The following is a 17,817-nucleotide window of genomic DNA, read 5'->3' on the forward strand; positions in this document are numbered from 1 at the left end:
TCTACTTACTTTCTGGTTCAATTAGAAGGTCTCACCTTGCCCACTTAATCCTGAAGTCAAATATGATTACAAACATTTTCTTCTTTGGCGTCCAAACTGTAATAATAATCACTATAATTTCAGTTAAATACGACATCTCTCAACTGCCTTCTTTATTCTCAGGCTTATTATATTTCGTCTACATAAAGATTGTCTTCAACATTAAGTTTTGTTAAGGATCATTTGTTTTTACAATGGAAAAGAAAACAAAGGTGAAGATTTCAGATCTTAAAAGTCTGTATTTCACAGAGTACTAGCTCATTGTTTGATTTTCAGAGAACAAGCATGGGGGAGTGGTAAAGGAAAAAGCTAAAGGAGATGGTAGACTTTGTAGGTAAATGGAAATATTTAATAATAAATAATCAACCATTTTATCAGATAATAACTAGAAACAAAGGAAAACTGAAACATAGAAAGGAGAAAATATTGTGGAGGAAGTACAAACTCACAAAATTGACATAATTAGAGGGGAATGTTAACATTTCAAGTGTAGGACTGATCTGCCTTTAAATTGATTTGAGCAGCATTTTCAGACTATTCTATACAAAATAGCAACATTAGCCAGATAGTTCTAGATAATGTTGACAGTAGATAAAGTTGGGAGCTTAGACAATAATTTTTTTTTAATTTCACTCAAAGTATATATCCTACTAGGCTTGGGTCTTTCAATTTCATTCTTGTGGAAAAAAATGCAGTTCAGATCATAGTTCTATGTAGTTTGACATAATCTTCAACGCAGCTCAAGCAGACTTTTTTCCTTTTGATAGGATCCAAATAATGCTAACAAACACCTGGAGAAAATAGTAAAACTAGGCAATCAACCACTTTCACACGTAGATCTCTTTCTCTTATATTTATAATCTCAAAGGCAAAACTGGTGCATGAAATTTAAATCCTTTTGCTCCCATATGAAGAACAAGAAAACCCTAGGCTCATAAGGCCAGGCAGTGGGAAGTCTATGCTGGCAAAGGCCAATTCACACCTGTTCACTACTGTAAATAAGCTTGCACTCCATTCCAGGGGACCAATTAAATGAACTAGCCATGTCATTTGTCCATTGTTTAAGAGTCACTGAGAAGCACTGCATTTCTGTTCTTTGGCAATGATTCCAATTAAGGGGGGGGTACTTTTTATCAGGGGGCCAATTAAGTTGATTGTACTGGATGATCATATTGTCTAATATGAAGCATATAGGGTATTAGAACTAATGTACTTCTTTTATATGTGTCTTTCTCATTACAACCAGATGGAAAAAATTAAGACAAATATTTGCATTAGTAAGTGAATTTCTTTAAAAATTTATATTATCTGAAAGGACGGTACAGTACATCATATTCTTTCATCAATAAAGGAAATTATCCCATATGGTAAGATATTTAATATAATCCTCACTAATAAAAAAAGGCAGAAAATAATTGCATACATAGCTTAAATAAACTACCTTATCTCACAAGGCACAGCTTCAATTGTATCATTACTGACATATTTTTTCCTCCTATATTAAGACCAACAAAATAAAATTAAATAATAATATTATAGCTAACATCTACCTTAAAAAGATATTTAAAAAGCTCTGAATTTTTAAAAAATGCTAAATATGACAAGTGACCAAACAGTGGATTAACAATGGCAAAAAGCAACAAAAGTATTTCATTGAAATCACATAATGTTAAGATTCAACTCTACATTTTGGCATTAATATTTCTGTGGTCATTTTGCTTTATAGACATTTCTATTTTTCTTTGGCACCATTTTGGAATTTTGCTGAAAACTACAGAAAAGGAGAATTAAATTAAAGTTTTATCTCCCAACAGCAAACACAGTGCGTCCTTCTCAAACCCAGTGATTTAAGTTGAAATTGAATGGAGCCCAAAATGGTCTCTCTTTGATGAGGCTCTTCATTCTGACCAATAGGAACCAAGGTCTTGTGGAATGAAATTAAAAAAAAAAGAAAGTTCCTGCATAGCCTTGGTGACACAGTTGCAGGAATTCCCGTGCTCTTGTTTGGAATGAAAAAAAGAACAGATTTTGCATTCTGCAACTAAATTTCATGGATTCCAATTCCAATACCGTGATTGTGACTGGTAAGAATTTTTGTTTGTTTGTTTCCAATTAGCTGCTGCTTTTAGACAGGCAAGGAATGCACACTTGACTGTTCTTTATCATAAACAGTTCCTAGAGGAACAGAAGAGTGGCAACTGGTCATACTCATAACTCCCAATGGAAAATAATTTGTCACACTATTCATTATAAAAAAATCAGGGGTTAAAAAAAGGTATTTTAAACTCTAGAAAGCTATGCAATTTCGTGTTTCTATTTCTCTCAATAGTTTTAATTCTACCTAGACCATGTAACTATTAGACCAGTAAGATTAGAGCAAAATAAAGGTTACCTAGTGGATCTCTCAATAACGAACATAAGATTGCATTATAATATATAGTCAGTCTCCATAATTAGTCACACATACCCTACACTGAGGTCTCAATTTCACAGCAAGATAAAAGAAAATCACAGAGAGAGCAGGATGGCCACATTGCTATACCAGACCATTAAAATGATACATACTTTAAAGGAGCATGCCCGAACAAGCAGCCTCTGCATACATATCAGGAGACTTTTGAGCTATTCAGGGAGTGCTGAATCACAAGCCAAGTGAAGCTTACCAGTTGGAGATCCTGTGCTCTAAAAGTTAACTCTTAAGGAATGTGACAGACTAAGTACTCTGTATTCAACACATTTGAAGTCGGTTCTGAAGACATGTGAGTTTGACATATCAGTAAGGTCTAATCTATCTTAAAGAGCCATGTTGACTTGACTACAAATTTGTGGGTTTTAAGTTTTTTGAAAAGTGACCAGATGAGGGGTCAGTTGGAAATTGGAGTTTGATAATGAAGCATTTATTTTTATGCTGTAATATCAATTAACTAAAAAGGGAAAAATATTGAAAAATTAAATGAAAAAATTGCCTATTTTAATAGTTTTCAAAATAAAGGTAATTTTCTGTATATCTCCTCAACATTCACATGAAGGTTCTAAATAAACTCTACATCTTAACTTTTTCCTAGTTATGAATTCTTAGGTACATAGATTCCATAATTCATATACTTTCAGAATTTGTAAGAACTACAAGCATCTATCTACCAGATGTATACTATCCTTGGCATGAATGATTTATTAATATTAAACCATCATCACATTTACACCTGCCCTGGCAATGTGAAACTGACTTATCATCAAGTGTTCATGTTTGTATGATAAATCACCTAATAAGATTTAGTCACTTAGGTGTGGACATTGACTTTGCTAACCTAGAATTCTTTTATTTAAAATGTCTGGCAACTGCCAAGAACCAAGCATTGGATTGTCTTTGTGATCACTTTATATTTTACCAATAGGCACAGAGATAGTCGAGGCAAAACAACAGAACTGAAAAAAATCAAAGAACAATGTAGCTCAATGACCATTGAATAGCACTTAGGGGAAAAAAAACTTGAGAAAAACTTTCAATCCAATTAATTGATGTTTTTCAGTCATTTCATTCATATCTGAAGCTTTGTGGCTCCATTTGGAGTATTCTTGGCAAAAATAATGAAGTGGTTGGTCATTTGCTTTTTTTAATTCTATCAATAGGATCTCAATTCTAAATGAAAATTTTTGTAGTCTCTTATTAATAAGTTCAGGTTTGATATATGACACATCCTGAATATCTGGAATTCATTCATTCTTTACTTTTCCCTCTTATAATACTTTGCTTCTGCAACTCCCAATACCCAATTCAGGTGCCACCTCATATGGCCTTCTTTAACCCTCCCTAATTGATAAGGCTCTCCCTCTCCTCAAATTAGTTTATATTTTTTTCTATGTTTACATATTATATCCCTAGAGTAGAATATAAGTTCCTTGAAAGTAGGAATGTTTTCATCCTTTTTCTTTTCATTTTTTTTTCTTGGTGTTGTCTTTGTATCTCTAGCACCTAAGGCAAAAATCCTAGCACATAACAGGCAATTAATAACTGCTTTTTCAATTGAAGCTTGCACATCATGCACAAATTTCATTTTAACCCTGAATTTTTGAGTAATGACTTACTTAAATGACCATCTCTGAAGTGGGGAGAATGGGCCAGGTTTTAAGCTCTATCTTTAAAAGGACTTAATGAGATCACCTCTTTCAGTATTTTTCAAAATATAGTTTGAATGGTTTCCCAGACTTTCCATTTCATGTAGAAAAAAGTCCCATCTCTGATACATATTAGAGATGCTCTTTTTTGAGATAATCCATAATGGTGGTTAACAGAAAGCAAGATGTTTTCTCTTACTTCCTCATCCAGATCTATGTTTTTGGATTTTTTGAGTGTAGTGATTCTTTGAAAGGGAGTAGAGAATGGGAAGGAAATATTCTCTAACCTAGATAAGACCAAGAAGGTCATGGAGTGTCTTATTTATGATGCCAAGTTCTATGGGGATCACCCAAGCCCAAATAGATTCTTTATCAAAAAAATTATTATTGATCAAAGAGAAGATTTTAGGAATAAAATCAGAATAAACAATAGGACACTTAAATCTTAAGAGGATATATGCCAATTATCTGGTTAAGAACAAGGAGAGGAGCCTTGGATTATTCTCTCATGTGAAGAATTAAAAACCTCATTGGAAGCATTTAGACCTCATCACTTTTTCCACTCCCTTGAGATTTTGCTTGTGCAATACTAAATAGATGCCAGAGGTGAGGGGAAATATGTTTTCAATACGAAAAGGTCTTAATAAGGATTTACATATTATTAGAGCTATTAGGTATGGCTATATAGGGATAGATATATGCATGCATATATTCTTCAGCAAGCAATATTCATTTTCATTGCTCAGTGTCAAAAAGAATAGTTCTTGGAGTTACAAAATTCTAAGAAGTCACACCCATACACAGTAATAAAGAGGTCATGTAACTAAGACCAGACATAGAGAGCATTAAAGAAAATAAAGGTTTTTTGGCCCTACCGCATTACTTTAATAGGCTCCTAATTGGTCTCCATGGTTCCATTTTCTCCCCTCTCCAATCCACCCTCTACTCAGTTTGCCAAAATAATCTTCCAAGGCAGTGGCTGAACCATGCTATTTCTCTGTTCAAAAAATGTCAATGGCTCCCCATTGCCTGTTGAATGAAATATAAACTCATCAGCTTGTCATAGAAGGGCCTCCATCCACAATTTAACTTTCACCTACATTTCCAGTCTTATTTCATTCTGCTCACTAAGAAGAGTTTCATTAGTATTTAGATTTGGACTATTGTTTGTCCCTTATCTCATTTGAAAAAAAATGTTCATTTATTTTTTTCACATTACAACAATAGTCTTGTGGTAAAAAGGTCAGCATAATGCACCCCACAAAGATAGAGAAACCTCATGAAAGTGAGGGAAAAAAATATGTTTCAGTCTGTGTTCAGATACCAATCTTCCCTGTCTTTGGGATGGATTGCATTCTTCATCATAATTCCATTAGAGAAGTTGCTTCAATATTTTTCCCCCACATTTGCTATCTGTATTTCCCTCCATCTTATTCCTCCCCACCCTCATTTATTCTATTCTTTCTCTCCTTTCACCCTATCCCTCCTCAAAAGTGTATTGTATCTGACTACCCTCTCCTGGATGTCTTTTCTAGCACCTTCACCCTTCCCCAGCCCTATCCCCTTTCTTTCAAGCCTTCCCTCATCTTTTTTTCCTATAATCTATTTAGAAACATTTTTCTATAAATCTCTTAGATTTCTATTCCCTATTGAGGATGTATGTTATTTCCTCTCTGAGTCACTTCTGATGAGAATGAAGGCTCATTCATTTCACCTCACCTTCCCCTCTTCCTCTCCATTGCGAAAGCTTTTCCTTGCCTCTTTTATGTGAAATATCTTAGCCTATTCAGTCTCTCCTTTCCCTTTCTCCTATAACATTCCTTTCTCCTCCATTAACTTCACTTTTGTAATATATTATACTTTCAATTTCAACTCCCTCCTGTGCCTTGTCTATATATGCTCCTTTGAATTGCCCTAATAATTGAGAAGGTTCATATGAGTTATCTGTATCATCTTTCCAGGTAGGAATGCATGCAGTTCAATATCATTAAGTCTCTCATAATTTGCCCTTCTCATCCGCCCTCTCTATGCTTCACTTGGAGATCCAACTATTTGTTCAGCTCTGGACTTTAGACACAGAAGTTTGAAAGCCCCCTGTTTCATTGAATGTCCATCTTTTCTCCCTGAAAGAGCATGTTCAAATTTGCTGGATAGTTGATTCTCATTTGTAATCCAAATTCATTTGCCTTCCAGAATATCATACTCCAAGTCCTACAGACTCTTAATGTAGATGCTGCTAAATTCTGTGTAATCCTGACTGTAGCTTCAAGATAGTTTAATTCTTTCTTTCGGACTCCTTGCAATATTTTCTCCTTGACTTGAGAGTTCTGGAATTTGACTATGATATTTCTGGGAATTTTCATTTTGGTGTCTCTTTCAGGAAGTGTTTGGTGAATTCCCTCAATTTCTATTTTACGGTCAGTTTTTCTAGAGAATTTCTTGAAAAATGAAGTCAAGGCTCTTTTCCTGGTTATGACTTTCAAGTAACCCAATAATCTCTCTTGGATCTGTTTTCAAGGCTAGCTGTTTTTGCACTGAGATAGTTCACATTTTCTTCTAGTTTTTCATTCATTCATTCTTTTCATTCTTTCATTCTTTTGGTTTTGTTTTATTGTTTTTTGATTTCTTACAACGTCATCAGCTTTCCTCAGCTCCATTCTACATTTGAAGGAGTTGTTTTCTTCCGAGAGCTTTTTTTAACTCCTTTTCCATCTAGTCAACTCTGCTTTTTAAGGCATTCTTCTCCTCATTGACCTTTTGGACTATTTTTTCTTTTTTTCTTTTTGGAGGAGTGGGTATGAAGAACTGTTTTTTTTTTCTATTTGACCTAATCTGGTTTTTAAGATTTAATTTTATTTAGTATTTTTTTGTATCTCCTTCACCAAGCTGCTGACTTGGATTTCATGATTTTCCTGCATTGCTTTCATTTCTCTTCCCAATTTTTCCTCTACCTCCCTTTTTTGATATTCAAAAATCATTTTTTGAGCTCTTCCATAGCCTGAGACCAATTCCTATTTTTCTTTGAGGTTTTGGATATAGAAGTGACTTTGTCAGCTTCTGAGTGTATATTTTGCTCCTCCATGGGACCAAAGTAACTGTTTATGGTCAGATTCTTTTTCTTCTGTCATTTGCTTATTTCCCCAATCTATGACTTAGCTTTAACTCTTTGATAAGGTGGGGCTCTGCTTCCAGTGTGGAGGGTGCAGTTTTCCAAGTTTTTTAGGGTTTTTGCAGCTGTTTTCAGGACTCCATCCTGGAGTTTTCAACTCCATCCCCACCCCCACTCCCCTGGACCTCAATTCCTTCAAGGTCTTCTGAGAGGTTGTGACTGCTCTCCTGTCCTATGCTCTGTTCTTTGGATGAACATAAGTTCTCCCTTCTGCCCTGGAACAGTGAGGAGGGTCCCTGTTCTGCTATGGCAGTATGGGGCCCCAGACTGCAACCTGGATCTGAGTATGGGCAAAGCAACAGAGTTCTGCCCCAGAGACAATGGAAAAACCTCTGCAATCTCCCCTGACTAGGGCTCTGGAAGCAGCTGTGGGGTGGTTCCACAGGCCTGAGAATGGCTCAATGCTGCACTGAGACTTAGATTGTCCTGGGCTCCACACTCACTTTGGTGCAGCAGAGTTTTCCCATTGTCCTCCCAAGTTATCCTTGGGGATCCCTGGGCTGAGAGGTCTGGAACTGCTGCCATGGATGCAGGCACTTCCAGGGACTCAGGCTCCCCGAGGGCTATTGCTGGATGACTAGAGATGGTTTGCTCCACTGTGGCTGCTAGAGTACTTTCCAACCCCAATGTAACAGACCTTTCCCCCAGATCTTCCAAGTTATCTTGGGACAAAAAATTGTTTCACTCAGTCTTTCTGTGAGTTCCACCACTCAAGAATTTGGTTAGAGTCATTATTTAAAAGTATTTGGAGTGGTCTGGGGGAGAGTTTCTGGGACTTCACTCTATCATCTTGGCTCTGTCTCCTCCTTAACCAATTTTTATGCAATTGCTTAATCCATTCCTTTTAAAATGCTCCAGTTCCTCATTTCTGCCAGTCTCAATCTTCAAGGCCTCAATTGCTGCCTCCATCATGATAATTCCTTTCTTGGCACTGTTCTCTTCCTCAGTTTTCTTTGAACTATATTTGAGTACATGTTACACCCCCGCCCCCAAGCTCCTCAATGGGAAAAACCTATTTCATTTGTGCCTTTGTAACCCTAGTATCCAGTGTAGATGCTTGCAATTGAGAGGTACTTAATACATTTCAGTGAATTTGTTGAATTAAATGAGCATTTATCAAGCTCTTGGTATGTACAGGACACCATGTATGAGGGCTTTGAGAGAAATAAAGAAGAAGTCCTAACTTTCTTGGAACTTAAAATCGAGTAGAGTAAATGAGACATGGATACAAATGTTTACCATATACAGTAAAATGTGAAAGTACCGTGTTAATTCAGATGGTGGAGAAATTACTTGTGACCAAGGAAAGCATGGAATAGGTAACATTGAAAGAAAAATAAAAAATAGGAAACAATGGGAAGGCAAGATATTTCAGGTGTAAAGAATGACAAGAGTAGGGGTGGGAGATTCTAGGAATTGTTTGATCAAGAGCAACTATTAGAATCTTATATAAGTGAGGAGAGTCTCAGTAATGTTTCAGATTTGATTCTAGATCTTAAGAAAATAATGTTCTATAAGAGGAGTTCAGTGTGGCCCAATCAACAAATCAGATAATCATTTATTAAGTGCTTACTATATACATAATATATGGCACTATGTTTTTGCTCAAGGGAGACAACTCCTACCCTCATGGAGCTTACATTCTACTAGAGGAACACAGCATATTCATGGATAAATACAGATTATTTTAAAAAAATATATAGTGATTCAACATAACTAATATGGAAATATGTTAACATGATTGTACATGTATAACATTTTAGATTGTTATCTTGGGGAAGGGAAGGAAGAGGAAGGGAGAAAAATTTGGAACTACAAGTCATACAAAGATGAATGTTGAAAATTATTTTTACATGTAATTGAAAAAATACTATTAAGATAAAAAAATAAAGAAAAAAGAAAAATAGTGATTTCTGTTAGGAAGACACTAACAAATAGGAAAACCACTGGATTCAAAATCAGAGAACAGGTTTCAGATCATAACCATACAGCTTTCTGAATGACCTTAGACAAACCACTTCACCCTCTCTGTGCCTCAGTTTCTTTTCTAAAGAATAAGGGGAATGAATTAGATTTCTAATGTTCTTTATTGCTCTCAAAGGTCCATTTAAGCCTAAGACTGCAAAATAGCATTTGGAGTGTGAACCAATAAATGGTAGTATTGAAGCTTAAATGGTAGAACCCTTATAATGTTTTATCCCCATCACCAGCCAGTGAAGGGTTTTTTTTTTTAATAAACATTCATTTCCTCCACCTTCATATACTTTCTTGGTCAGATCTATGATCTCTTTCAAGTAGATTTTTCATTAACTGGCATAGATATCAATCCCTCCAACTCTTCCTCACCCTGTTTGATTTTTTTTGTTTTTCTGTGAGCCCTTCATAGAGAATCTAACCAAAGCATTTGAGACCTCCTTTTTAAAGAAGTGCTAACTTTTCCTTTTGCTTCCAGCCCTCTGCACCAAATGTCTGATGGACAGCTCCAATTGAATTTTCCCTTAGCATCTTGTACTTGACAGGGACAAAATGAAACATTTTATTTCAAACTTCTAAAACTACCCCTCTTACAAATATCCATATTTGCATTGAGGACAACACCATCCCATCAGACATTCAGATATTCTTTCCTTTTTTCTGATTGATATTTTATTTTGTTTTTCCAACTACATGTTGCAAATTTATTTCTAATTGCAAATTATAGTTCTAAATTCATTCACTTGCATATTTGTGTTACACATTTTTCTACCACCCTTCCTTCCCACTCCCCTCCCCCCAGCAATGAACAGTCTAGTAAAAGTTGTACTTGTTCATTTGTGTTTAACATGTTTACATGTTAGTTATTTTATGTATGAAGAATGAAGACTATGGATAAAGAAAGGAAACCATGGAATAGGAAGGATAAGCATAAGAAAAATTTTTATTTTTTTTATTTTTTTAGGTTTTTTTCAAGGCAATGCGGTTAAGTGGCTTGCCCAAGGCCACACAGCTAGGTAATTATTAAGTGTCTGAGGCTGGATTCGAACTCAGGTACTCCTGACTCCAGGACTGGTGCTCTATCCACTGCGCCACCTAGCCACCCCCAAGAAAAGTTTTTAAAAATGAATATAGTATTCATTCAGATTCTGTGGGTTGTGTCCTTTTCTGGATGTGGATGGTTTTGCCTAAAACGGGTCTCCCAGTGTTGTCCTAGCTCTTTGAACTGCTGAGAGGAGCTGCATCCATCATAGTTGGTCAACTCACAATGTTGCTGTTAATGTGGATGATGTTCTCTTTTTTTCTGCTCCCTTCATTCAGCATCAGTTTGTGTAATTTTTTTCCTTGCTTTTCTAAATTCTTACCATTCATGGTTTCTTATAGAACAACAGTACTCCATAACATTCATATACCATAACTTGTTAAACCATTCCCCAATTGATGAGCATCCCCTCAATTTCTAGTTCTTTACCACTACAAAAAGAGTTGCTATAAATATTTTTGAACATATGGACTTTTCTAATTTTTTATGATTTCTTTGGATATAGGCTTAGTATTGGTATTGCTGGGTCAAAAGGTATGGTTGGTTTTATTGCTATTTGGGCATAGTTTCATGTTGCTCTCCAGAATGGTTGACACCCAAATTTTCTATCTTATCATGCCTTACCTGACATAGCCATTAAGCTGCCAATTCTTATTGATTCTACTTCTCTAAAATATGTCTTGCATCTCTTCCATTCTTATCACTCATATGACCCCCCTCCCCAATTCATATCCAATTATGCATTAATAATTGGATGATTGCAATAGCACCCTAACTTCTGACTTCTAGTCTTTCCCTTTTCCAATGGACCTTATTTAAACTGCCAAAATAATCTTTCTAAAGCATAAAAGGAAAGAGAAGGAAAGGGAAGGAAGGGAAGAAAAAGGAAGGGTAGAAAAGGGAATGGAAAGGAAGGGGAGAAAGGGAAGAGAAATGAAGAGAAGGAAAGAGAAATAAGAAAAGGGAAAGGAAGAGAATAAATACACACACACACACACACATATAGTCAAATGATTTTTTGTTACAAATAATATCTCATTTGATGCTTACAACAATCCTGCAAGGTATTATCCTTGTTTTATAGTTGAGAAAACTGAGGCAAATAGAGGTTAAGTAACTTGTCCAGGCTCACCCAATCAGCAAGTGTCTGAGACTGGATTTGAACTCTGGTCTTTCATCTACTAAACCATCTACCTTCCCCAAAGCCTGAGCATGTTACTTCTCCCTTTACTCAAAAGCCATCAATGTCTCCCACTGCATAAAGAATAATATACATACTCTTCAGTATGGCATTTGAAGCCCTTCTAAATCCAGGCCCTGCCTACCTTTGCAGGCTTATTACTTATTATTGCCCTTCAGGCATTCTACTTTCAACTAAACTGACCTAATTTCTATCAATGGCATTCTGTTGATCCATTGCATGGAATATGATCTCTCCTCACCTCTTCCTCTTAGAATCCTTATCTTTATTGAAGAATTAACTCATGTGTTCCCTCTTTCATGAAATCTTTTGTTTCTCCTATTTTTTAATATTCTCTCCTTCCTCAAATTATATATCTGTTATATATTGTATTCCTTCCTCATCACCACCACTCTTTACCCTGGTTTAATCTCCTTAAGACCAAGGACAGTTTTTTTTTGTTTTATCTTTTATCCTCAAGACTTAGTACACCATAGGTGCTGAATAAAAGTGGACTATACTGAATTGGATTTTAATATTTTGATGGTACTGGGGCGGTATTCCAACTGTTTTTCTGTTGGAAAGGATAGTTTAGTGGGCAGAATTCTAGATGTAAAGTCCAAAGACATGTTGGAATTCCAGCTCAGATCCTTAGTAACTCCATAGCAATGGGTAAGTCATTTATGATCTCCAGGTCTATATCCTCATCTGAAAAATGGGCTGTAAAATGCTACTTAGGTTTTCTACCTTACGAGGGTTTTGTTGGGAAAAAAGTCTTGTACACCTTAAATCACAATATAACACATGATCTTTTATTATCATTAAATCAATATTATCACTAAATAATTATTAATTACATTAATTTATTATTAAATATTATTATTTGCTACATGATCAGCTTACCTCCTTCTAACATTAGTATCATTGATAATGTCTTTTATACCACTGTCTGTATACATATCATTACTGGGAATGTGCTGCATCTTATCATGCAACTTACTGATATTTCTGTCAGCCTAAATTGTGCCTTGACCCATTTTCTGACACTATTAGATTAAAGTGGAAATTATATGAGAGTTAGTTCAATGCTTGATGGATTAATGATGTCATTTTGCTGTGGCCACTCCTTTCCCAAAGATCACAGGTCTTCCCTGGCTTAATAGATAATCTTTGTGGGTCTTGATCTTATCTAACCTATATTATAGAGCCAATGCCTGAGGACGCCATTAGGTAATCTGAAAAATTTGTGGACAAATATTTTTATTCTTTTTGGAAACTAATAGAAACAAGTCATAATCATATGTAGTCTTGTATATAATCATCTGGGAATAGCCTCATTCATTCATCAAACATTTATCAAGCAACTGTGAAACATATTTATATAGACATATACATACATTCATACATACATACATATAAACACAAAAATGCATGCTACCAGAAGGTTAATGAGGCACAAGGATTCCTTTTAAACTATTGCTCCCATCCTCATAATTATATAATCTTGTAGGTAACTGATACAATATCTACTCATATTCATGTAACAACACTTTAAAGTATTTTCTTCAGGTCCAGCTAACCAAGTGTAGTAGGCAATAAAAATATTTTTAATTCCTTTTTTACAGGTGAAAAAATTGAGGCTGAGAGGACTGAAATGATGTAGCTAAGTTAATGAAAACCAGAATGTGAATCTAGGAATATGATCCATAGACTTTGCATTATATTCATTATCCCTCAATAGTATTTGCATTAAAGCATCATGCAAAAATTTAACTTTTTATACATCTCAATAGCCACTGCCAAGAACACTGAAATTGGAATCCCAAGCCTTAAACTGGAATCCCATGCTAGCTAAGATGCCTGTATTGCTTAGGCCAAATCACTTAAACCTTTCTGGACTCAGTTTTCTCTTCTGCAAAATGAGGGGGTTAGATTATATGACTGCTAAGGATGTTTCCAGTTTTAAATCTATCAGCCTATGATCTCATAAGATAGAAATCATTTACTGATCTGCATTGATGGAACAAATGAATAGGACATTTAATAAGGCTTAATAAATAAGTACTTGCAATGTGCAAAGCACTATGCTAAGCACTGGAAATTCAAATAGAAAAGTAATACAGTCCTGGCTCTTAAGGACCTCACATTTTAATAGGGAAAATAATACATATGGAAGGTTTTAGCTGCAAGTCAGATGGAAAGGTTCTGTGATACTCAGAATACAGTGGCAAAGCAGATGGTAATGCTTCTTTCATAATGTCATTTTCACTAATTAAATTCTATCAGTTTCTGATGTCAACCATTTGACAATGAGAAAACTTTATTTTCTGGGTCTTCAACAGATATGTTTGTAGCATCTGTAGGAGCAGTTGCTAAGTTGCACCTCCACAAAGAGGGATACATTCTGGGATAAATCTCCCTAGATTTATGGGTAAGGGCACTAGGCTGAAAGAATTGTTATTCTAAAGACTTGGTACAGTCTCTGGGCTGTTTCATCAGGGACTAAGGGAAGATAATAATCAAGGTGATGATGGTGGTTTGACTTACCTGGTACATGTTTCCTCCTGTCTCTCCCTCCAAATTCCCAACTGCTTCAGCTAATCTGACCTGACTGCCTTGTTGGCACTTGGTTGGAAGATAGTGGAATAATTTACCTCTTTTTCATTAGTTATTTCTCTGGTCGATGACTGTGAGGATTCTTCTGGAAACGGGATAGGTGGTCTTGGGAGTACTGACACTCTCAGGGCTTGTTGGAGAAATTTGGTCCATAATTGTCGCTGGTGGTCATGAGGAAGGAATGCACCTTCTTCACAATTTTTCCTTCCATCAATGGCAAGAAGAGATGGGCAAGAAATAGAGTCAGTGGTCTGGAGGTTAATGCTATTCTCAGGGTTCTAGGGCTCAGCCCTGAACTATCTGTATCAGAGTTTAAGAAGAGATGGTAAAGATGAAAAAGGGTTTTTCCACACCGGAAGTCCCCCAGCACTGGTGAATTCAGTTCACCAGACAAAAAAACAAAACAAAACAAACACTGGCATAAGAGAAGTACTAAGAACTATGAGAATTACAAAGAGTGAAAGTCCTATTCAATTGAGAGAAGTGGGGAGGAGAATCTTATAGATGCTACATGGAGTATTGGAAAAAGTTTCATTTTATGAGCCAGAGAATCTGCCTTCATAGTCCAACTCTTCTTTCTTCTTACTTGTTGCATAATCTTGTAAGTCACCTAACCTCTCAGGGTCTCAGTTTCCTCATCTGTAAAATGAGAAGGTTGTACTATATGTGCTCTATAATTTCTTTCAGCTCTCAATCTACCATGCTTTGAAGAATGGATGGGATATCACCTGAGAGATATTAGGGAGGGAGAGAGAGAGAGAGAGAGAGAGAGAGAGAGAGAGAGAGAGAGAGAGAGAGAGAGAGAAGTGTCATTATAGCAAGTAGGATAAACAGCATCATAATGAGCAGTTGAAGGTAGATGTACTAGCAAATACAGCACTGGCTCTAAGTTTAAATACAGCCTCAGACACTTAATAGCAGTGTGACCCTGGGCAAGTCATTTAACCTTCATTGCCTCAAACAAAAGAATAAACAAAGGTTCAGTGGCAGAAGAATAAGGGATGTCATCATGGAAAAGAAGAGTTCGGTTTAACTCAAATGTAGCATACTTGAAATGAAGGCAGGTGAACACCAGATTATGAAGGACCTTAAATACCATGTTAAGGCATTGGATTTTATTCACTAGAAACAGGAAACCACTGAAGGCTCTATCATAATGTGGATGATTGTGTTCTCAATCTGTACCCTCAACCCCTTTTGTGATAAACACACCTGAAATTATAACCCAGTGAAACAGTACATGGCTATTTGGTTTGAGTGATAAAATAACTAAGTGCAGGTCTGGGATAGCCATAGCTGCATACCTCTGCATATGGATATTCATTTGATTGCTTGTATTATTTTGAAGGGCCTGGATTCAGAAGTTATTTCTTCAATGTTGATTGATTGATTGATTGATTGGAAGTTCCAAAAGGAGATAAAGCAAACCTCAATGAGCCTTTCTTTGGTCAGGAGTCATTTTGAAAGCATTTCCAAAGGCTTAGAGATGAATTTAACCATCTCAGGTCACTAGGGAACATTTACTGATTTAGTGCTGACAGTATTTTGCCATCTTTTCCCAAAGCAAAGTTCTGGTAAACTGCTGTAATACAATTTTTCTTTAGAATAAAAACACTAAGGAGACCTTTGAAGCTTTCAGCTGGAAGGGACATAAGTGGACATCTATTACAAGCCCTTTATTTCATGGATGGGACCCAGAGAGGTATTTAAAGGACAATAGAAGCTGGGTTTATGCTTATAAGTATACTTGGACTGTAATTTCCACTGTATTGAAGAGTATTGCAATTGAAATCATAGAACTTGGGTTCAAATACTGACTCTATCATGTACGATCTTAGGTAAGATTTCATATTTTGGGATCTCAAATTCTTCAGTGGTTAAGATGAATGACCTCTAAAATCCCTTCCATTCCTCAGTCTTTGATGACATTATCCTACCACAAATACAAAGAACAAGATCACATATCAGTTGGCACCTCTTACCTAGTGAACCCTGTCTCTGTTATATACCCTCTGTTTGTCAGTCTTTCTGTCAGACAGTCAGACTGTCTTCATAGTCATCTGAAACCCATTTGAGAATGCCAATTCTCCTTTCCACCTGTCCAAATTGTCTTTGGCCATCTTACATGTCTAGAAGGCATTTCCTCCTTGACTCTACACCTAATAGAGTTTTCTCTTTCTTTAAAAATGTACCTCAAGCACCATTTTCTTTATAAAGCCTTTCCTAATCCTCCCAAATGCCAGAGTTCTTCTAAAACCACCTGGAGTTTAGCTATTACATATATATACATATATATATGTATATATGTATACATATATATATATATATGTATATATATATGGATTTATTAACTTTAATTGTATTATATTAACTTTATATTTAGGTCATATAGTAATATATGATATTAAAATATTCTCCCATTAGAATATAAACCTTTTTTAAGAAAAGATGATGTCTTTTTTGTGTCACCTAATAGGAGCTTATTAAATACTTGTTTGATTGATTGATTTACTGGTTCCATTAGAACTCAGCACATCCATACTACTACAGCCCACACTAATCTATCCCTTGTCCAGAACACAGGCAGTTAGATAGTTCAGTGGATAGAATCAGGAAGACCTGAGTTCCAATTTGATCTCAGACACTTACTAACTGTGTGACCCTGGAGAAGTCACTCAACCTCCATTTGCCTTAATCCCTTGGAAAATGAAATGGCAAACACTCCAGTATCATTGCCAAGAAAACCCCATGGACATTATGGTCCACTAGGTCATGAAGAGTCAGACACAAATGAATGACAACAACAAAATCTCTAGAATGCTCAGTTATTTAAGAGTCCTAACCCTCTAATTCAGGACTTGATTACTATAAAGGGGATCTTATATCATTGTTTACTTGTTTCACATGCTGTGTTCCTCCTTTGATTTCACCCCTGGTGCCAGGAAAATAACAGCAGAGACATAGGGAACACTACTTCTTTAGCTTTGAAAGAATCTGCAATGGGAAAGGGGAAAATGTAGACTTCCCATAAGAATGATTACGGCATAGGGGAGTATCAGAAAGAAACACAGCCAGTTCAGGAGAGTGGATAAGCACTGAGAAATAAGCACTTATAAGAATAAGAATTAAAACCAAGTGAATGAAAGCATATAGGTCAGGCATAGAATCCAATCCCTCCAGACTCAAGCGCAAGCAGAGTGTAATCATCCTGGGGTTTTCTTTGGTTTCAGGTTTTGGGCCATTTGGACGCCACCCTGTTAATTCTAGCTGGGAAGCGGTGAAGGTAAGAACAATCTAAACACCAAACACCGGAGTCACATGCTTGGGGCAAAGCCCGATGCCTTCTGGTTCTCCAGAGAAACATCTTTTGGTGGCCCTTGGCCCACGGTACTTGCTTTTGTAACATAATCCAAAGGGGGAAGGAAGGAAAACACAAGCTTGTTACTGACTGAGTGAAAAATGAGAAATGCCTTACTCCCGAGTCCTTTCAAAGCAATTCTCCCACACTTCTTATAAATTAATAGTACTAGCTCATGTGGATTCAGCGCTTGAAAGTTTACAGATGAGCTGCACATACTATCTTATTTGATTCCTACAAGAGTGCTGGTGTTATTATCTTCATTTTACAAAACAGGACTCAGAGGCATAAGAAAGGTCAATGACTTGCCCATAGTCACATGG

The 17,817-nt window shown here is 36.1% G+C and overlaps 1 protein-coding gene across 1 annotated transcript in view; it reads left to right on the forward strand.

Annotated features, from left to right (window-relative positions):
* Nucleotides 1-2,002: 2,002 nt before the first annotated feature.
* Nucleotides 2,003-17,817, forward strand: part of PGPEP1L (pyroglutamyl-peptidase I like) — a 128,008-nt gene continuing 112,193 nt past the window's right edge. Inside the window, exons 1-2 of the mRNA XM_074234182.1 lie at nucleotides 2,003-2,123; nucleotides 17,367-17,419. Coding sequence (XP_074090283.1) covers nucleotides 2,090-2,123; nucleotides 17,367-17,419 — 87 coding nt within the window. The 5' untranslated portion in view covers nucleotides 2,003-2,089. The remainder of the gene's footprint in view (nucleotides 2,124-17,366; nucleotides 17,420-17,817) is intronic.

The sequence above is a fragment of the Macrotis lagotis genome, chromosome 4, assembly GCF_037893015.1.
Source record: "Macrotis lagotis isolate mMagLag1 chromosome 4, bilby.v1.9.chrom.fasta, whole genome shotgun sequence".
Lineage (NCBI taxonomy): Eukaryota > Metazoa > Chordata > Mammalia > Peramelemorphia > Peramelidae > Macrotis > Macrotis lagotis.